The sequence below is a fragment of the Plutella xylostella genome, chromosome 7, assembly GCF_932276165.1.
Source record: "Plutella xylostella chromosome 7, ilPluXylo3.1, whole genome shotgun sequence".
In the NCBI taxonomy this organism is placed as follows: Eukaryota; Metazoa; Arthropoda; class Insecta; order Lepidoptera; family Plutellidae; genus Plutella; species Plutella xylostella.
In genome coordinates, this window is record NC_063987.1 from 241,213 (window position 1) to 264,624 (window position 23,412).

General features: G+C 38.5%; 2 protein-coding genes across 5 annotated transcripts in view; one reads left to right on the forward strand and one right to left on the reverse strand.

Moving 5' to 3' along the window:
* LOC105383994 lies at positions 1–19,722 on the forward strand. Of its 4 annotated transcripts, none has more exons than XM_048621991.1 (3): positions 1–552; positions 16,549–16,639; positions 16,954–19,722. In XM_048621991.1, the coding sequence occupies exons 1-3, from the start codon at positions 516–518 to the stop codon at positions 18,839–18,841; spliced, it is 2,016 nt and encodes a 671-aa protein (XP_048477948.1). In that variant the 5' UTR covers positions 1–515; the 3' UTR covers positions 18,842–19,722. The 4 variants fall into 4 exon arrangements, with proteins under 4 accessions (XP_048477948.1, XP_037962525.2, XP_037962524.2 ...); XM_038106597.2 differs by lacking the exon at positions 1–552 and adding an exon at positions 9,241–10,034 and having other exon boundaries at positions 16,552–16,639; XM_038106596.2 differs by lacking the exon at positions 1–552 and adding an exon at positions 9,243–10,034.
* Positions 19,460–23,412, reverse strand: part of LOC105391458 (transketolase) — a 17,052-nt gene continuing 13,099 nt past the window's right edge. Inside the window, exons 13-14 of the mRNA XM_048621992.1 lie at positions 21,087–21,206; positions 19,460–20,381 (exon numbers count right to left, since the gene is read on the reverse strand). Of these exons, the coding sequence (XP_048477949.1) occupies positions 20,209–20,381; positions 21,087–21,206 (293 nt within the window). The 3' untranslated portion in view covers positions 19,460–20,208. The remainder of the gene's footprint in view (positions 20,382–21,086; positions 21,207–23,412) is intronic.

A 23,412-nucleotide genomic window follows, 5' to 3' on the forward strand; every position in this document is an offset into this window, starting at 1 on the left:
TTCCATTCTAGGTTGTCTAGGTGCGACGAAGAAAATGTCGCACGTTGTATCTAAATCAATCTGCTTTTAGTTGTTTCGAGTGAAGTGTAAATTACCTCCCAGTTATGATCTCATTGCGTGCTGTGGGCGGTGACCCACTGCTGGCTGTTTGCCGCAGAGTCTGTGCCTGTAGTTGTGTTGGCTGTTTGAAGCCGAGTCTGTGCCCGCAGCCGGCCGCGCCGCCATCTTGTCAGTAGCGCGGTAACTTTGACAGTTCAGTTATGTTCAAAACTTTATTAATTTTACTGTGTAGTGTCGTGTAGTTGTATTTTGTGAATTTGAATACGTGTGGTCATGAAAACTAAACAAGTGTTTACTTTGAACATAAGTTGAATAAGTTATCAAACTACATAAGTATATATTATTATGAAGTGAAATAATAAAGTACCGACAAGTGAAATACTTAATAATTATGTGCCATTGTGTGATACCGTGAAAGTTTTAATATTTGTAATGGATGCTTCAATTGAAATCTCATGTGTGGACAACTCCACATTGAGTTGTTTATCAAACGTAAGTAGTCAGTTCCATAAGTTAGAGATGCATTTATAATCATTTAATAAGTAGAGGGTACCTGTAGCACTGCTGTACGTATCCAATAACCACTGGGTTTTCTATAAGTACGTACCTGTTAAGTATTTTGTACTGTTTGTTGCTTTTTAACGGGAAAAAGGCTGCACCAATATTTTTGAAACTTTGTTTAAGTAGGGGAACCCGGGGTAAGACGGGGTCGCTAAGGGAAAATTAAAAAAACAACAGGTATTTATAACCACAACGTTATCAATTATTTATGGCTCATTAGGAACTTAATGACGAACACTTTGGCACAGCTTTTGCCAAAAAAGTAATCATTACAATTGACTTATTTTAAGAAATGTAAAAAATGGGAAATAAACCATCTTGCCCCATGTACGGGGTAAGATGGGGTAAGTATACTATGTGGGGCATAAAACAGACAAACAACACTTCTTCTGTGATTTTATCGTCAACACCAGCACCTGCAGTGTGAGCCCAACGCCTGCACCTTTGAAATCCGACCCACTTTTCCTTAGATTTAAAGTAGGACTGTTGACATCCTCATAGTAGAGGTAGACACAGTCATCTTCGTTGTTATTCTTCTTCGTAGGCAGTATCTGCTTAGTCTTTTAGCCAACTTCCCTGTAGCCCTTTTAGAGCCCTTCTACAATGTCAAATATCGGGTTGAAGAAAAACAAAACTTAACCAAGCTAGATCCGTACCCTATCTTGCCCCTCCAAAAATACCCCGTCTTGCCCCACGTCATATTTTTTATAAAAATAATTCATAAAAAAATATTTTCAATGTTAAAGTGATTTTGCACATATTTAAACAAAGCGTACCAAACCTTAAATAAAAAGACAAAATTACCAAAAATGCCACTGTTTTACTTACTGTGTTGTGACGTTGTTTCTACCGGTCAAAAATAACATGGACACTACGCAAAAACAAACAATTGAGCTTACACAAAAACGCATGCGCTCACACCTGCTGTCACTGGCGCACTAAAGGTCAATCATTTAAGCCTTTCTATTGGCTCATTACTCAGATTCCTAAGATGTATAGTTTTGCTTATATGTGGGGGGTCCCGTCTTACCCCGCGACCCCATCTTACCCCGGGTTCCCCTACCTAGTAAGCTTACGCTGACAACCTATTTAGCAAATACGCTACTTTATATCACAGCAGATTTCCCACGGTAAAATGGGTTTGTTTAGACTATTATTATTATTGAAGTAGCTCTTAGCTGAAAGATCTAATCAATAACCAGCTTAGGTTATGTACTTACTAATTAAATCCCAATCCTAACTAATAAATACTTAAGTACCTATATTAATATTATATAAATGCGAAAGTAACTCTGTATGTCTGTCTGTTACTCTTTCACGCCAAAACTACTCAACGGATTGAATTAAATTTGGTAAACATGTGTTCTAGACTCTGAGAAAGAACATAGGCTACCTACATAGAGCATAGGATACTTTTTATCGCGGAATTCCCACAGGAAAACTTTTTAAGTCGAAGCGAAGCTCGCGGGTACAGCTAGATAAATATAAGTAGGTAAGTATAAAAAAATACAGGGAAAGTCAAATAGCGTGAATCTAAAGGTACCGAACTACCTACTTAACATTAGCATTCCTAGGTAAGGCAAGTGTTACACGCGCATTAGTGTAAATATTGTGTAAATTCCTCCATTTGCATAGACCTGCATCTTAACCCATCCTTGAGAAACATAATCGTATGCATAGAAAATGTTTGTAGGTTGTCTAATGCATATTCCATACAATTTATTTACAAATGCGAAGGAAATTACACCCAATGCTAGTGTTCGGCGTATTGCCTATTATGCTTAATTGAAACCACTACTTTATCAATAAATTATCCGGTCCTAGTTATTAGTAGGCTAAGAATTTCCATAAATATATCTATTTAGCCTTACTTAAGCTAACAGAGCTTCAGCCATTCAGTCACCGTTGCCTTCTTATGCATAGGTGAATTTTATCAGTGAATTTTGAGAATACCTCAATTACTTAGTTACTTACCTGACATTTATAACTTTTTATACTTACATTTATAATATACCTACCTAACATACCGTCTAATGATTAAATCGTACCTAGCACGGTCCACAACAATGATGCTACAAAAAGCCACTTAGAGCATCATTATGAGTGGCGGCGGCGTGGGAGGCCCTCCAGATGAAGAGGCTGGGGTTTAGGACCGCTCTTCATAACTGCCATACTGGGCACTACTCGCCTAATATGATTAAGCAGGTACTGAGTACATACATTTATATATATGGCTCAGAGTTTTTGTCTTTATACTTACAATATAAAATTTGGAATTTAAGTTTCGTCTAACTACATAGAGTACTTAATTGGATCACCAGTACTATAAGCTCTATGAGTATCAGCAGGCACTATTACATATGTATACCTAATAGTTACTGTCACCTATGAAAGTATATCAACGAATAATGTTCATACAATATGTCTTGCCTTAGTATCTATCTACATGGACCAGGGAGGTCACTCAAATTTACGAAAAAAAAGTTTCAGAGTGCGCCAAAAACTACTTTGTCTCGATGCATTACATGTATCGATTACAAGACAGCTCTCGTTCGTTTTTTGTCAAACTAGAGTAAGGCCCACACTCCACCAATGCAGAGACTAAGCAAGCGAAGCGGATATGTTTTCAACAACACATCACACATCTCTTCGCTAAGCTCCAGTGCAAATCGCTTAAGTCAAACAAAATGCTAATTCATAGTTTATGTTGGTAATATTCGAACTAATCTCCGTTCGAAAAAAGGATTTTTGTCTCTGGAGAAGGCGCGATGGAACCGGAGATGTGAGCTGTATACTTGACGAAACTGTGCGGAGAGCTAGCCACACAGTTTCGATGGATTCACCCGAGCTGAACAACATCTCTCATCTCCGCTTTAAACATCTCGACATTGGTGGACTATGGGCCTAACCCGTGGTGCCCACCACCGGGTATCGATCTCACATGATTCACGGCGTCTCGGCCCGTGGGTGCCGCCCACCGCCGCATTATGTGTCCAACTATAATAATTATGTCCATAAGCGCACCTATTCAATGGTAATGGAACAATTTTATATTCAATGTGTAGTTTTTAATTTGTAAGCGCGGACCGCCCCTGAGGTGTTTGCAAAAAGTAGTTTTTATAATATGAATATGAACCTATCTATCCGTAAAGGCCGTTTGGACTATTATTAATAACGAAACGGGGAAGAATCGAACACGCGAGACAAATTTATCTTTGAAGGTAGGCAATGACATTATAACATCGAATGATGCGGTGGCGAGGGTCTTTGAAGAGTTTTTTACGAACATTCCTTTAGAGACTACGTGTAACCTGGATTCTTCGGCTGCAGCAGCTGAAACCCTGACGAAGGAGAACGCACCTTCAACCGATAAGGAATTTAAATTCAGATATATTAATACATTAACTATTATAAAAACATTTAAGTCATTAAATATGAAGAAAACTGAAGACTTGTGGGGAATGTCAGTTAAATTTGTTCTTTCTATTATTAATAAAATCGCCCCAATTTTAGCTAACATCTTTAATAAATGTATCGCTGAAGGTGTGTTCCCAGATCTTATGAAATTTAGTAAAATTATACCTCTGTTCAAAAGTGGGGATATGGAGGACCCTGCAAATTTCAGGCCTGTCTCGGTTCTTCCAGTTTTGAGTAAAATATTTGAGAGGGTCATACTCAGTCAGATGCTTTTGCATTTCAATGATGCTCGATTGTTTCATAGCCAGCAGTATGGTTTTACAAAAGGCAAATCAACAGCCGATGCCGGTACTGCGTTGATTAAGCACATATTTGACGCCTGGGAAGACCATCACGATGCTATTGGAGTCTTCTGTGATCTGTCGAAGGCGTTTGATTGTGTAGACCATCAGACTTTAATTTCGAAACTTAGATACTATGGAATAGGAGGAAAGGCTCTAGATTTGATATCTTCATATTTAGACAAGAGACAACAAAGGGTCGATATTAACAATACTAAATCACAGGGGGCTCATGTAAAAATAGGCGTCCCTCAAGGATCTATTCTAGGACCATTTTTATTCCTCATTTATATTAATGACTTGCCTTTTATGGTTGAAAAATTGACTAATATAGTTTTATTTGCTGACGATACTTCTTTGCTTTTTAAAGTTAAAAGAAGAGAAAATAATTTTAATGAAATTAATTCAATTCTATCTGACATACACGATTGGTTTACCGTTAATAATCTTCTATTGAATTCTAAGAAAACGAAATGTATTAAATTTACACTGCCGAATGTTAGACAATGCGATACTAACATTATTCTAGATGGGAATAAATTGGACCTAGTTAATGATACTGTCTTTCTTGGGATGACTATAGATTCAAAGTTACAGTGGGGACCTCACATTGAAAAATTGTCTGGAAGGTTGAGCTCCGCAGCTTTTGCTGTACGGAAAATTAGACAGCTGACCGACGTTGAAACCGCCAGATTAGTTTACTTTAGTTATTTCCACAGCTTATTATCGTATGGCATTTTGCTTTGGGGTAGAGCAGCTGATATTGAAACTATATTTGTATTACAGAAAAGAGCCATCCGCTCTATATACAAACTTGGTTCCAGGGATTCATTGAGAGAACTATTTAAAGAAATTAACATCCTTACAGTTCCATGTCAGTTCATTTTTTCCAATTTAATGTATGTACGAAAGAATATTTCAACTTTTGATACAATTGGCAGTAATCATGACATTAATACTAGGAACAAGCATAAGCTGGCTTTTCCAGCAATGCGTCTGGCGAAAGTTAATAAATCGTTTTTAGGGTACTGTATTAGATTTTATAATAAGCTTCCAGCAGAAGTTGCTCAAATGCCAGAGAATAAGTTTAAGTGTTACATTAAAGAGAAACTCAGTAAAAAAGCTTATTATAAAATTGATGATTACTTAGAGGACGTTAATGCATGGCTGTGATAAGTAGTTAGCTCTGCTCATATTATAATAATAATAATTATTAAGCTTATATGTATTGTATACCAACTAGTTTTAAGTCTTTTTTTGAAAAGATGGCTCAGGAGTTTCTTGCCTCCGTTCTTCTCCTTAGACAGAAAGAGCCCCCCCTTATCCGAACGGAGAGTAATTTGTAAAAATTGACGTTCATCAGAAAATTTTATATTTGTACGATGAATAAAAAAATTTGAGTTTGAGTTTGAGTTTGAGTATCGATACCGGTAGGGACATGTTATTATACCCATGCACTCATAGTAAATAATTATCATTTACCTACTGCTCCAAAACGGCATTTAATGCAATAATTCACTCAGGAATAGGTTGAGGTCCACCAACCAGCGCTATATTATAGTCCAGCGTAGTGGACTAGGCCTAAACCCTTTCCTTCATTAGAACATATTATGAAGTCCGTGCCCAAGCAGAGGGGACGTTATGGGTTGTGATGACTCAGGAATACTGAGAGAACGAGTTAAGGTACAATGCCAATCAATATTATTCATCAGCATCACTGGTCCACCCTGTTGCGACTTCCGCTCCTCAAAATGGACTGAACTTTTCACTACCCGCCAAAAATACCAATGAGTAGCTGACTAAACATGGCGGCACAAGATGGCGGCAATAAACCATAACCGGAGACACAATGCTATCGACCAGCTCGCTTTGGTGTTATTGGCTCGACACCACTGCACAAGGCATCTGCAGGGTTACTCTAGATTAACAAATCGTACTACTGTACGTTTAAGAGAATGGCATAGAGTCGTTGTTAGCGCTGCCGAGCGTTACACCTTTAAAAACCCCCGACATTCAACACTTATACTTGCATAGGTAACATTTGAACAGCTAAGATACACAGACACGTTCAACTTATACTTAACACTATTCTTTATTGACGACAGTTAAAAACTATTTGTTTCATAAGCTAGAGTGACCGTCCTGTGGACGCGCTCCACACGAACTTTGCTTAAATGTGTTTTATTTATCGATTCCTGTTTTTGGGCTGAATGCGGTAAGGTTCCATGTTGGCGCTAGGCCTCAAACGTTAAACACCAAAGTTTATTGGTCAATAATGCCCGAAACTGCTTATTTATTCATTGGTTTGGGCGGTGACATCTCTATCGGACGACTGCTGTGACTTTTCTTTTGAATTCCTTTGAAGGCAGTTGCGTAGGAAATGCAATAAGTATACTTAGCTTTAAACTTATTATACGTATTGTGTCTTTAATTGTCCTATTGAAATTAGGAAGGCAAATAGGTGAGTATAATATTATATATCTTATCTGCAACAGCTGATGATGCTGGTTGACTAACTTGTCAGCATTCTTAAAATACTGTATGAAAAAGGAAATGTATTAATAGCTAATGAAGAATTTGCCGCACTAACATAGTTAGGATTTAGGAAACACTATATTTTTTATTTTTATAACCTGAGCATAATCTTTATAATATCTCTTGTATCTCAAATAGGATATATTATTTATAGGTACTTAAGTATACTTTTAGGAACTACACCTTTTACGTTATTGATATTTGAAAATATCAGCCCTTGTAGTTATGTAGGTAGATATCCATCATAATATATGTACTTGCTAAACCTTTTCCCTATCCACATAAAGTTATGATTATATTCCTGAAAAGTCTATTAATACTGGAGATCGTAAAATTATTGTTAAATTACTTTAAGTAATTGCCATAGATAACTACCGTTATCAATAAAATGAACGAAGTGGGAACGGGAACGGCCACTGCGGGCTCAATTTTGTCCAAATGCGTTCACTCACTCGGATCGCAGATACGATAGCTCTATCTAGATCCGTAGAGGAAATAATCCGGGATACCTATGCCTTATCTAGATCATTGTTGCGTGTCGCGTGACTAGACCTATGGGCATATGGCCGCAGGTCCACTTCCATCGGTGATTGTTTACGAGATATTCAATCGGCAATATTATTTAGTCTTATAGCCAACAAAGGGTGGAATTTTCACAGTGAACCCCTCTGTAGCAGCTCGTCCAATGTGTTCTTAGGTATACTTACCAAGAGTACCAACGTGAAATTAACAGTGGTGTCATAACTACACACATATGTACCTTCTTTGGTTGATCATATCCGCCTTATAGGGTATATCTACATAATATATAGATCAATGATGAAATCAGAGTCCAGTGGAGTTCAATTTTATTATTGACTTTAGGTAGGTAGGTACTCTATCAAACCACCAGTATCAGTATCACTGCCTCATATTTCGATTTTGAAGTTTAATTTGCGCATGTAACGAAATATCTACCAGCAATTTACGACTCTGTCTAAATGTAGAATAAATATCATAAACAAATCAATTTGGCTTACCGTAAACTAAGGCCCGCCTCTTCCATTTCCTAAATTCAAATAAACATGCCTTATACAGCTAACTCTATTATGTGCCATATAAGAGGCATCTTAGGCTGAGCACAAATATGACAATGGATATGGTAATATACACTAATGTGTTTACGATGTAGGTAGTATGAGGTAGGTAGTACTTGGACTAGGTCCTAAGTTAGGGTTGTCTAGTTTTTTTTCTAAGTACCTACCTACGTATACTAGGCAGCACGTCTTTCAGAAAGTTAATATAAAATTATTGTTAAGTAGGTACATTTACTTACTGTATCGTAATAAAGCTAAAGTAGGTACAGCTAATGTTCTAAATTTGAATTTAAAAGTTTAAAAACTTAAATTTTTTGTTATCAGAAGCAACATTATTTCTAAACGTGAAACATGTCATTAACAATTTAGTTTGCACTTTGCACTAGACATAGGTCACCTCACGGCTAAATCTGCAACTTGCGTGGGGCATCCTTAATATTGACCATTTTTGACGCTTTTGTGTGCGAGCCGTAGGAAGACACTGTGAGTTATTATAATAACAGAGTGTAGGCTTTATCGGCTTCCAAAAAAAATCAGGAAATGTCCCAAGTTTGCTAACAAAGCAGTTGCTTACCAAATATTGCCAATTGCTATATTTTTAAAATATATTTTTACAGTTTGTATTCATAAATTATATAATATTATGCAAATGGTTCCATACCTAAGTACGTATAAATACGTAATAGTTAAGCACCTATAAAAAGGAAGTTTCATATTATTGGGCCAGTGTGCCAAAATAAAACACAGCAACTGCCATTTTCCCAAACTCGCATAGGATTGAGTTAGTTGTGTACACATAATTTATGTAAGGGTGTATCGCAATCTAGTAATCCCAAAGTCAGATGACCAACATTTATTTTATGCAGAAGCATTATTTATTTTTACTTTTTTCACCTGAACCATCTTATTTTGTGGACTTGCTGTGGTAACCGTCACAATCTTAGCTTAGATTTATTATGTAATCAGAATAATCAGACTAAAACGAATAAGTATTCATAATGTCAAACTATGCTGAATTACTTACAAAAAATTAAGAACCATAGCAAATTAATTCAACATTTTAATAGCTTACACAAGACGACGTAACTGCTTGATATGTCGCTGTTATCGTTAGCTTTAAATTAATTAGACAAAAGTATAAGAGCGTGCTGTAATACAAAAGAGATAAAAGTTAAATGTGTCCGATCTGATAATGTAAGTGTAGTAATAATTGACGACTGTGGGTAGTCAACTAGTCGGTGGCACGAGGAGCCGCGAGTGGAAGGTGGAAAGTGTCACCTCCTACCTCCCGCAGAATTGGGTCAGCGCGCGGATGTGGGCGAGCCGGTCTGCCGATCAACATTACCGTACTTAGACAAATATTCATGCAATTAAATTTGCTATTAAACGATATTGAGCTTGCACGACAACCAGGTAATTAATAATACGCTATTAGCATAACGTCGAAATTGACAGATTACGGTAATCCAGATGCATTATTAATTAAAATGAACGGCTATTAGGTCGCGTAAGGTTTCCGGCCGTATAAGGCAAGAAGGCGAGCGCAGGTGGAGCGGTCGGGCGAGATCTGAAAGCGATACAGTGCGTGCAGCGGAAGCGCTGAAATAGCCGCGCGCATCGGCCCGCGCGCCGAAACTAAATACCCAAAACCGTCTGACAGCGCGCGCCTGCCAAATATGGCACGAATCTCAAGTTTCCCGCGCGCCCGCTGGCACGCCACCAGCCGCACTGCAAAAACGCTCTCTATTCCCGTCTAATGCTCGTGAAAAACACGTAAAAACGTTTTTATTTCGGTAGCGAGCGGCCTCTAAATTTAGGCCGTATGGAAACCGAAAGTAATACGAGTGATTTTGGTCCTGAGCGCGTTGTCTGTATTTAGATTATAGGGGCTGGCGGCGGCCGGCGGGCAGTAGGCTCGCGCCTGTCGCGACCTCTGTCTGATAAGGAGCTGCCGCGACCCGCCGCGTGTGACAGTGACTAGTGAGTGCCGTGCTTAGTGACCACCACAGGACTTGGATGTCACAGATGTTACCCGAAGGCGGAGGTAATTACCCCCTGCATTCCATTCAAAAATGTAGGGACATTACCTACGACACAGGTGATGAGGATGGGGCAGTCCCTGTCCATAGATCTTCAGTTGGCATGTCGTGATGAATTAAACTATTAGTGCATGTCATGTCCCGTGTTGTTATTATTTCCTATGAGGCAAAGTTTAATTTTATAATACATGACGTCGTTCGAAAATACATGTTACACTGAGAACTTTTAGCCTATTTGATGATTTAGATTGTCAGTTACCGCAGTTTTATCCGTAGCAGCGTATCGACACAGTGCATATATTTTTCTATATCTAGTGAAGTCTAAAGTATATTTATTTTATTGTTTAAGTTAGTACATTTCTTATAAGGCGTGTTTGGCATCAATTTGCGTGAAATCTGTGTAATAGTTTGTCGAGAGTGTCGGTAGTTGCTTTGCCCAAACAAGTAAGTGTCAAATTGATTCTTCGGCGCTAAATTTGGTAAATGGGAAACTAAACATTACCGTTGTGTAAGCTGATATGAAAGTTCTTGATTTTTTTCTATAATATTTCACGGGATCAGTGTTTTACTGAGGCAATCTAGATATCCGAGTTCATGCAGTCACACCAGTTTGTAACATAAGTAAAGACTATTCTAAATTTTTTTTTTTAAATATTACTAGTAATTAACAAATATTTAAGTTTAAATAAACATATATTAGTGCTATGGTTATAGTAGTAGATAGATAATGAGGTTAAATTAAATTATTTAATTAGTTTAAATGACTAAAACGGGTCAGAAAAGATCAAGAAATCCATAAAAGATAAGCCCTAATTTAAAAATATGAACATTTATTGTAATGATAATAATACAAACAAGGACACAATCTCAGTTTGGTAGATACGGTTCTGGTTGCGAGAGCACGTTAATAAATAATGGCAAGTTATGTTTGTTTGTCTGCCTACGCTAGCTCTCGTGTTGTTATGATTCACTCCTCGGCGAGCATACCGAGCTCAACATCCACCAAACATGGAACCTATTATGAATCCCTTTTAGATGCTCATGTATTTTATAGCTGATAGGTACTTCATAATAATAAAATGCAACACATCAAGGCTCACTGAAAACATTGTTTACATTCATTAATCCAATCGATTGTGTTCAATACTCTATTTATTGCTGCACAGCACTTCAGAAGTATGAGTAACAGATCATACAATCACCTATATTTGAAAATACATTTGAATATAGACTCTAAGACCAGTTAATAAGTCCGAAGTCACAGTGCATAGCGCGTGTTATGCGGAGGGATCTCAGTGACGTAGCTCCTCAGTTGGCTATTTGCCAGAATTCGTATTTTATTGACTACGTAACTGCGAGTACACGTCATATTTACCAACTTTATTAACAGTAATGGAACTAAATAACGCGAACCTAAACAATGTTTTCATCATTTTAGAGAAGTAACAGCTTGTGGATTGTCCCATGATAAGACAATCGTCCACAGGTGAACACCCTATGTCGCAAGAAGTCTGCAACATTATGTGTTCGGCCTTCCGCATCCAGTCTCAATAATCAATCATATTATAGAGTAAATCCTGAATCATTCAATTTGCATCTTTTAATTATGGAATCCATATACTGCATTTTGACTTTTGACATTATGCATACGCGACTAAACGGTCCAAGTCCCAACCCAACGTGCCTTTGTGTTGACCATATTGTGTGATTTATTATCAATGAATGGTTTGTGTTGATTGTGGTACAGCGATAACCATGTTCCAATACCTTATTGTGTTGTTACTCAATTAAATTATCTACGGAAGGAATTTAATTATCAATTAATTATAAATTATCGTTAATGTCGCCATTTATAAAACGAAAGATTGGCTCTATTCATTGACATTTCGTATATTCGAGCCAAAATAATTTATGTATCTGCTTACGTTTAATAGTTCGTACATACATACATTTGAAGTTTTTTTACTAAGAAATGAGTTAAGAATCTATGACAGCAAGTGAATAATAAAATCTACAACAGCTTGAACGAAGCTTTTTTTTATTTGTCTTTGTCATTTATTTTTATTTCGTACTAATTTTTAAAACAAAGTCAGAATACAATAGCAAATTGATTCGATAAAGAGATGATTATGAAACCGTGTAGGAACACATTGGCACCTCCCACATATTCTATTAATGGCAGTCGATTAGCGCCGCTTGGATTATCACCGAAATACGCGCCATTTCAACACGGACCAAACTTGGACTATTTCTGAACAAGTCCTAATTTCAAATGAGTCATTGTTGTGATTGGGTCATTATCGAAATATGCCGATCTGTCATCGTAAAGCTACTTACAAATGAGATATGAGGAAGCTGTAAAACTTGTAGATAGTATTGTAGATAGAAAATCATAAATAAGTGTCACTAGTGTGCCTATAGGTAGGTTTAAATTGTAATATTATTGTGGTTGGCCGATCAAGATTATGATTGGAGTTTTTGAATAACTGTCCGGACTAGAAGTCTCAGAAGAACTTTATTATGTTAACTGTTGCTGTTAACATAATAAACCTTCATGCTGTTGTGTAATTGATTAGATTCTGTGCATTATTTAGGTATTAGTCACTGTAAATATATTTATTGGGTATTTCTTTCAACTAATAATTTTATTAATTTAAAAATGTAACAGGATAATTTTATTTATTACCTAGATCTGGTCGTTTGGTTTACAGCTAGATGTGAGTGGTGCAACGTTGTGAAATGGGTGATGTAGTGGCCGGTGTACGCGGGGCGCGGGAGGGTATTTTTGTCCGCGGTCGGGTTTCGCGCCATTTCAGAACAGAACACATTATTATGTACGTTTGACATAATAATTATTTATATTATTGTGAATGGTGAAATTATCAATTTCAAAGATTCAACGAGTGCTTAAATTATTCAATGAACACATTTTTTTTATAACACGCATTTTACACTTTAAAGTTAACATGATAATTTTTTTTACAATATTTTTTATTAAACAACTAATATATTAAATATGTATAAATAGTTTAAATTATAATCGAATATATAACTACTTAATTTGTATTTATTTTTTATAATCGCAGCTCAGATTTATGATAGTAGGTAGTTGCTGTATTTTTATTCGGAGCAATCAAAATATTACGTATACGACTATTACGAGTATTGCGATTATAGCGAGTAGGTGCATTTTAATAAATAAAATTGATCTGCGAAAGTTTTACTTAATTTCGGAACGCATACGACTGGTTTTTCATAATAGTTCGATAGGTCCAATGAAGAAAATGAAGCGTTAAGTTCAGCGTCCATGTTCGTATTCTGTCCTTCAGGTAGGTACAGTGCCACAAACTTATCTGTTTCGATGACAACTAGGGCGTGCAAAACCGGTTAACCGGTTAACCGGAAAACCGGTTAACCGGACAATATATCACGGTTTTTCATAACCGGTTTTGAGAGTTCAAAACCGGAAACCGAAAACCGGGTTTTCACCGATTTTGATCGTATTTTTATATACTTTTTTACATACATTAGAAGTTGAACCCATAAACTCTAAAAATAATAGAATTTATATATCGGTTGGCACACTGATGGACACTAGATTAATGGTGAAACTCATAAAAAGGCACTAAAATATTGTATGGAAATTGAGTGACGATTTTGTGGTGCACATGCCGGCACTCTGCCTAGGCGCAGTAAAGCAAACACGACGTCAGTCAGTGACCGATGTGTGCGTTTTTGCTGTATGAAAACTTATTGCTGGGTGAAAAAAAGGTACTCTGGGTGCACATAATTATAACGTTGAAATCTGGCCCAATAAAGCACAACAAGGTGGTCTTCATACAAACTCTAGGTAAAACAGGACTGCATTGACCGTTGTTGAAAATATAATTAGGCCAAGTACGGGGACTGCATTCGACGTTATGGACTTTTTTCATGAAGTGTTGAGGACGTCAAATCAAATGCAGTCGTGTCCATCAATGAGTTAGGCTTTCTTTCGTTGCGTTGATATGAAAAAATCTGTAATACATCAAAAAAACATTCATCATCTTACTGCTACTATAGAGTGGTCGTAAGAATCACACGATAAATGTTTTTTTTTTCAAAATCTGCCTGTATGTTTAAAATATACAATTATTTATGATAACAGAACGATATAAAAACACCATTAAGGTGCCACACACTCTTTTTAGATGTGATAACAGTAAGTACTATGATAATTCTTATTTAACTTTTTTTCCTGTTCACTAAATTATTAATTTGTCATATGGTTGATTAAAAATAGGTAAGTGTATCATAAAAAATGTTTTATTCGTATGTTTTGTGGATATCTCTATCTAAGAATATGGGTTCCTTGTTTAATTAGTACTGTATGACAAAAAATATTTAAGTAATATCAAAACCGGTGAAAAACCGGTTACCCGGTTTTGAGGCTGAAAACCGAAAATTCAAAACCGGTTTTGAAAACCTTCCGGTTTTGCACGCCCTAATGACAACTCGCGTAAATGTGTAATACTTCTTCATTTTATAAGATTTAAGTTCGCCAATAGTGGTAATTCGCTCTTGTGGTTTCAATAAACCCGTCTAATCTATATCAATATACAGGGTGTCCCAAAAGTCAACGTCATCCCTTAAAGGGCTGATAGGTCAGCTCATGAGAGGCCAGAATATCACAATATGACCTCAGTAAAAACTCGATAATTTTCGAGATATTGACACTTTTATAAATTTGCTGAAAATCGACACCTTGGATCAGTTTTTTGCGTGCCGCCGGTACAAAAATCCATCTTGTTAGAATTTGTTTGGTGTTGCATCATTCTGTATAGCCCTCTGCTATTGATCGCAGTCAAAAAAAATATCGAGTAATGCTGTATGTTTAAAAAAAACACGGTTTTCAAAGTCATAAAAAGTAATCGTATTTTTTTATAAACAACTTTGACTCTACATACTGTAAAAAAAATATACCACGCAAACCTGGCACCTTATTTGAAAAGATTGCTCATTTAATGCAGTTTCCAAAATGGTATGAAACGTTGCTATTGTTTTAATTAACAAAAAAGTTATTGCTATTTTAGTACAAAACGACCTCGATGTAAAATTGTTTGAAGGAAATTTATCTGACTGAATTTATTAAGGGTAAGTCATGTTGGAATGAGTAAAAGTAAAATAGGTGGTGTGGCCGGGAGTGGCAAACTTTTATAAAACATATTTTGCGGTTTTTACACCTTATTTAAAAAAAAACAAACATTTATTGAATTTAATTTTTATTCCTCAAACTTTTAACACCACATTATTATATTAAGTACATAATCAGCAAAAAATTATAATTATTAATGGTCATAATCATAATTTTGAGAGTTTGGTTTTGTTTAACAATAACTTTAAAATAAATAACAAGTAATTAGAGGTAATGTTAATGACATACTGATCTGTCCCTTTTTTGGATACTGTGGGTGTACAATGTACCTACATGTGTAAGCGTTTTACTTGTACAATATCACACATTAGCACTACTCAGGAATGTACTTTACCATGCGCTACATTTACGAGTATGGGGAATGTGAAGTTGCTATAGTCCACTTTTTTCGAGAAAGATACTCAAAATGTGGTTATTTTATTAACTGTGACAACGTTGTCTCTTTTCCCACTCCCGGCCACACCACCTGTTTTACTTTTACTCATTCCAACATGGCTTACCCTTAATAAATTCAGTCAGATAAATTTCCTTCAAACAATTTTACATCGAGGTCGTTTTGTACTAAAATAGCAATAACTTTTTTGTTTATAAAAACAATAGCAACGTTTTATACCATTTTGGAAACTGCATTAAATGAGCAATCTTTTCAAATAAGGTGCCAGGTTTGCGTGGTATATTTTTTTACAGTATGTAGAGTCAAAGTTGTTTATAAAAAAATACGATTACCTTTTATGACTTTGAAAACCGTGTTTTTTTTAAACATACAACATTACTCGATATTTTTTTGACTGCGATCAATAGCAGGGCTATACAGGGTGATGCAACACCAAACAAATTCTAACAATATGGATTTTTGTACCGGCGGCACGCAAAAAACTGATCCAAGGTGTCGATTTTCAGCAAATTTATAAAAGTGTCAATATCTCGAAAATTATCGAGTTTTTACTAAGGTCATATTGTGATATTCTGGCCTCTCATGAGCTGACCTATCAGCCCTTTAAGGGATGACGTTGACACCCTGTATAATTCATTAGTAAATAATGAGATATGGATCAATTTAGTTCGCTCTCACCGGAACAGATAAGTTTGTCGCACTGTAGGTTACAATAACAACCTATGCCTGTCATATGACATAAGGTCGAGGGCCCATTGCTGCGGTGCGTCGCTGCGCTGCGTTTTTTTTCCATATATTTTTGTAAACTGACAATGCCATCATACTAATTATTAAGTATGTAAAAGACGTGTTTTCTCACAAATCGCCCAAGACAAGTAGGTACATGTAAGAATGCAATAAAGTGCTCACCTTTATGTTGTTGTTGTTTCAGAAGTGATGCGTCGCGTGGCGTGCGGCGACGTCTGCCCCGCGCCGCCCGCCCCCGCCCCCGCGCCCGCCCTCGCCGCGCCACCAACACATAGGTCAGTTCTTGATTCATTCAGTCCTGTGGGAGTACAATTTGAAACCTAGGGTTACAGATATTCTGTTCTACGTGGTGAAGAAGCAGTCCAATAATGGACAAACAATGATTGTACAAAGAAAGTACTCCAATCCACCTCGGAAGTACGGGCCCTCTGGCTACATACCTTTTGCTGCAATAAGCGTACACATCTGTCACGATTAGATCGGCAAACAAAACTACGTTCTATAACTAGGTTTATCCCCCATATTCGGCCGTTTCCGAGTATCCCTTGAAGATCACTGTTCTAATAACCTCTCCTTTCTTCCCATCCAGAACCCCATCAGAGAACAAGGAGCTCCTCCGCCAACAGCTACTCTCAGCCGCGCAGCGCGAGCCGGCGGCGGCGGCGCGAGGGAAGCCCCAGCGGAGCCGACAGAAGAACCGCTGGAAGCTGAAGTTCCACCACCAGGCCCTGCCCCCGGAGTACCTCGACCACTACGAACAAACCTTACAGAGAGACAAACTCAAGGAGAAACAGAAGGAGCCAGAGGCAAACAACTACACCAATGAAACCTTCAAGATCTGGGCGCAGAGACTCGCCGGCATCCAGCAGGAGACTGCAGTGACGCAGCCCAATATGGCCAGCAAACCGCACAAAAGTGAAGACAAGAAGAAGAAACCCCCAGCCATTACCCCGAGCAAAATAGTCACGTATGACGACTTGCCGTACATGGGAGAGATGACATTGAACAACTCAAAACCTCGTCGAGGCCGCAAGCCGAAGAAGGCTGATATCTGCCATCTGATCTATGAGAACTACGGAACCGTAGTGCCCGGGCAGCCGCCTCCTACGGGCGATGATAAACTGAGTCAACTCTCGATGTGTCCACCGCTGCGATTAGCCGACCATCCGACGCCGAAAACCGACTTGCAGAACAAGATCATCTCTAGTCTGTTGGAACGCAAGTTGTCGCAAGAGAGCAAGAGGCGGCAGGAGTGTACGCCGGCTAGTCTCAGCAACCCGCACTCGCCGCGGCCGCCCGCGCCGCCGACCCGGGCCGGGCCGCTACACAGCGACCAGGAACCCCTCAACCTCTGCATCCGCGACCTGACCGACCTCAAGCTGCAGATACAGAAGAAGTTCGGGAACATCTACACCTCTCTGCCCGAAGTCAAGACTGAGCCCGAAGAGGACGCCAAAACTGAGCAGCCGAATGCTATTTCTGTTATCCAGAGGAATACAAATCGTTTGGCGCCTTCAACAGCTTGCAGCTCGCCAGATCTTTCCAGAAAGAACACGAGCATTTCCCCGGCGTTGTCTGAACCAGCGCAGTCTACCGTCAGCTCGGACTCGGATAAACCACCAGTCTACTGGCCGCATGCTGGTCTATATATGCACCCGCTCGCACTACAGACTCAGCTGCTTTACTACCAGCGACTCGCCGCAGCCGGGCAACTGCCGTTTTCAATGGAGAACCAAGCGTCAGCCACAGAGACTTCCTCGTCAGAAAACTCCCCAAACATCGATGAGACCAAGAACAAACTGGTACTGAAACAGATGTCGGAGTTGCTCGATCCGAAGGTGATTAAGCAGGCGGAGGAGAAAACGCCAGAACAGAGTAAAATGAAGCGAGCGTCCCCAAACCCAAGCCAGGGGCCGGTGAAGCGGAAGCGATCCGCCATATTCATCCCCCCAGTGCCTCCCAAGAGCAACTCAACCACTCCAACAACAGAAGTCAGCATCTGCAAGTTCAAGTTCACTGGTGGTTCCAAACCGACGCTTCAAGAGAAGAAGATGCTGTCGGTAGACTCTGGCGGTAACTTCAGGTACTACAGCGGGGCCGGCGCGGGGGGTAAAGCCAGTAACAAGGGGTATGAGTACATGCAGCGGCCGCCGCGTGCTGACGTCACCGCGCCGCGCCCCGAGCCGACCGCCAGCAGCGATGACGTCAGCAAGAAGAAGAGGAAGTCCCGGAAGAGCCTCCAGCGGGAGAAGCTGGAACAGACCTTCAAGGAGAAGGGGTTCCTGATACAGACGCAGCAGTTACAGTCTGCTGAAGGGGCCACCTACTGCAAGTTCCGACAACTGAGGAAGTTCACGAGGTACCTGTTCCGGAGCTGGAAGGACTACCTGCCGGGCGAGCTCGCGCAGGGGGGTCCCGCGCCCGCGCCGGCGGCGTCCCACGCCGGGGCCGCGCCCGTCGTCGAAGAGTGGTCGTGAATGTGTGTAGTGTAGACTGTGTAGTATAAGACGGTGTGGTGTGTTCTCCCGAAGCCAAAGATAATGTGGATTGTTAAGACGGTTTTCGATGTGAAGTAGCTGAAAATTGCATTTATAATTATTAATTGTTTCGTTGAATAGTGAGAGGAAAAAAGTGTATTTGGACAATAATTAGATAGTGATTTGTAAGTGTTGGAATGTTCGCTCCGTCCCAAACTGTTTAGTGAATGAGTCTGCTTTAGCTAATTGTTTTTTATTATTGTAATTATGTTTTTATTTATTGCGTTTTAACTACAATTTGTAGATTAGTAGGGATATAGTATTGTTGTGAGATTATGCAAATTAATAAGATATAAAAATACTAACAAAACTAGTCAGTCCGCACCTCTAACCTAGAATAAATTGTACCTAATTATTTAGTTTGTAAGTAAACAAGAAAATTGTACATATACATTTTTATACAAGAGTCATTCTAGTCATTCGATGTAAGCCTTTTTATATTGTTGTTATTAACTGTTGTACAGAACACATATTGAAAAGAGGAAATAAATAATTTAATCAAATGTCCTGTTTTTATCTTAATCAATGGAGGTTATAAAATAATAAAAGATAGATAGATTTACTGTTCAATAAACTTTATTACAGAAAAACTGTACTTCGTAACTAAATATATAAAAAAGCAAAAAAAAACAGGAATGAAATAACAAACACTAGTTCACCAATGGGAAGCCCAGTCACTGCAACAATGGTTTTATAAACCGTTCATCTGATCTTATGCATATAGAAAATTCTCTTAAACATTAAACTTCATATAAATGTTAACAAAAACCTTCAAAAAGTTCACTTATTGTGCGATTTGTCATAATCATCATAAGGCACTGGTACAAAAATGTTATAAAAATACAATACAATGGATTGAGCGAATGCATCTCCTTATCACGCGAATTTGTGTTCAATATTCTTAGGAACTAGGTTCAAATTAGGAATTAAGCGTACATGGCAATATTGTACGAAGGAATGCAACATCCATGGCTGGAATGATTGTTCGAATTCACAATTCTATGGTCCCTCACGTTGAAGAATAAAGCGATACCATTATATAAACTTCCACGAGCGCATTCACGCTCTCACAGAGCTGTGAAAACGCTTGCAATCCACCTAAACCCCTACATTTTTACTGTGACAGTTCTAAGGATAGGTACTTTATTATTATCTGGGTCCAGGTACAGTATGCTGCACAGAAACCCGACCTTCTCTCAGTAGCATTGTACCACCAAAATTGGACATTTCTATGCAGCCACTGTACCCTCAAACCAAAAGCTACATTACCCTAACCCCCAAAACCGTCACAGCACCCCTACTCCAACCTACAGCTTCATCACAGCCTGCACAGCATTGACAATGTGCGGCGCGGAAAGCCCGTACTTGTCGAGCAACACCTCGGGCGGGCCGGAGCGTGGGACCTCCCTCACGTACAAGTGGGACACCACCACGTCGCGAGCCGTGGCTGTTGCGGAGAGGACCGCTTCGCCAAGACCACCTGGGGATTGAGAGGGAGGTTGTAAGCTTTGGTGTATAGGGGTATAAGTTTAGAAGTTTAATATGACATTTAGTAAGATTAGATAAGAAGTTATGGGGGGTCCTAAATTCAACTAATTGAGATATTACGGAAGAAGTGACCACTATCTTATCAGATTCACAGCGATAGCAAAGAATTTGAATCCATAGGTAAGTCGTCGTTGTCCCAACTACGCGGCATCCTCTATCTATGTTGATAAGTTCTTATAATGTGCATCCCACTAATGAAATCGGCGTAACTACCACAAATCACCAGTTAGGTTTATTTATCTACGTAAACAAAGATACAGCGCAGCGGAGGTGTAAAAATCAATGAGTATAGGCGTTATTCCATTTGCCAGGAACACAAATGTGTATGAAAATTTATGGCTCGCTCTTTATAAAATGTTGTTGAGCCGGCCCAGAGGGTCAATCTGTATGACGAAAAACGAAGTTTCAGAGCGCTGCTGCGTGGGCCACGACTCCATCTCATTGTATTAAACGTGCCGATTGCACGATAGCTCTCGTTCGTTCGTTTTTCGTCAATATAAAGTAACCATTCTGGTACAGTAAGGGGCAGATAAACCTGACCCCCCTTAGAAGCATTGTTAGTATGTGAGGGGGGGTCAGGTTTCTCTGCAACTGACCGTACCAGCTAATGGTTCTCGTGGTCAACTATGGTACGTACCAGCCTGGTAGTGGTCCTCCACAACCACCACGCGGCCGCCGCACGCCCGCGCGTGAGCCAGCACCGCCGTCGTGTCGAGAGGCTTGATGGTGAACGGGTCCAGGACTCGGGCGTTGATGCCTGCAAGGAACATTACCGTCAAAATGATATAGGATATTTAAGTAATGATGATGGTTAAGTAAATATGAGGAATATACGAAATAGCCCTCCCAAGGTTCAAAGAAAGTATAAGTCTCTACTAAAAAGAAAGGAAGTTTATTTTTATTAGTAGAATGAATACATTCTTGACGAAATCCTATCAACTAAAACCTCCTCCCCGTTCGAAAAGAAAGAGGGCTTTTGTATTCTAGGAGAATGGCAAGAAACTCCAGAGCTACTACTACTAATCTAAAATGAAAGATTGTCAATACTTTCTTTCACCATTACAGTTGTAAAAATTTAGTTATTAAAGTTATTTTGTGAGCATAATCATAGAATAACTAAGTACTAAAGAATGACAATCTCCTTAGCCCGATTGTAACTAGATAGTTTAGTTTTGAATCATCCGTAAGATGTCGTTAGTGGTAGAATTTTGTCGAAATCTTAAATTATTGCATAATCCATTTTGAAAGAAGACGTTGCGAGTTTACTTGCTAACGTAGTAGTACTAACGAATAATCACTAGATGGCAATAGTGAGCGCCATTAGTTGGGAACGTGTGATGTTTTCCACTTTACGTAAACCTATAAGTACCTACTATTAATAAAAAACTTATATAAAAAATATGCTCTTTTCAATAAAGATTTTTATATTATTGAACACTATTTTCCTTCCTATTATATTAGTAAAAAGTTACTTAGTCAATTGAAATGGAAACAATGAATATAATATGTAAAATTACAACAGGAACAAACAGCTTAAAACAGAACGTAATAATGCTCGATGCGTAGGTAGGTTTGAAAAAACAATTTTTATGCGTTCTTTGGTTTCCTTGCGATGAAATGCTTTTATTTATGAATTAAATTATTACCCACTAATGTCCAGCAGTTAACGTGCGTTGGTTGTTGATGATAGTGATGATAACTAGGTACTTAATTTACCAAAATACATTAAGAGGGAAGTACACCACTTAAAACGGAAAACTTTTTCTTAGAAAAAAGTCCATACAAAAAGTAAGTATTTAGTTAGTGTAAAACGTTTTCTCCCAAAACCAGAATTTCATTCAGAAAAGTAGGTACTTACCTATTGTCAGTCGCGAGCTGCAGTGCATCTCTATCGCACCCGTGCCCGGGGCATGAGAGTACAAGCGATAGCAAATGTTTTCTTAAATACCTTACTATTTCGCTAGAATCGCAAAGGTATGTATACTCTCCTCTTAAGAAGGTTCCTACTCGTTATTCTATGGTAATGAATAAGTAATATTTTCAACAAATGGTATCATAGAATAACGAGTAGGTACTAGTATAGTAAGTATAAGTACATCGATAAACCGTTTATTTCAGTTTCAGGTAAGAGATAAAACAATGAGAAGGGTAAATTACTTTTCACTGTTATTGAGGTTAAACTTTGGCTAGTTATACTATTCTATGAAATAATAATCATTTTAGTCAACATGTTTCTAAAAGTTAAGTGATAATCACTTTATATGCAATCAATTAAGGGCCCGTACAGGGTGACGTGCCGCGCCAATTTTGGGTTTTCAATGCTCTTCACACAGCACACGCAGTGACACGCACACATGTAAGTTTGCACAGTGGGTCGATAAACTTTTACTCACCAACTTTATTGACAATTATGTTCAAGTACATTTCGGGTGATTTTAGGGTAAGTAAGTATAATTCTTACTTACACTGGTAGGCACCAGGAAAGAGTAGAAATTAATAGGGGTGCCACTTTACTCTATACTCGGAACCCGATTAGCTTTCTCAAACAAATGTGGTATTTACTTGTAGAAAGGTAACTACAAGTATTAAAGTGTAGATAATAAGTTTCGGGCATTCTCCAGCCAACTGAACCCCGACGACAAAGCAAAGTAAATACATAGTGTCGCAAAAGGGCTATACTAAGCCAAAAGGGGATGACTCAAGGGGTCATTCTGAACAACTTTTGTTCTACGAGATTTGCAAATTCGCGAAAAAAAATATTCGTTTTCCATGGTAAAAAGTCACATGTCCAACAAAGTTAATTTCCAAAACTCGTAGAGCAAAAGTTCAGAATGACCCCCTGTCTTACTCCTTTTTACCGGACTGCCGAAAGAGGAGGGTAATGTTTTTTTATTGTATGTATGTATGTTTGTCTGTTTCTTTGTTCCCTCCTGTAGCCTAAACGGCTTGATAGATTTTGATGT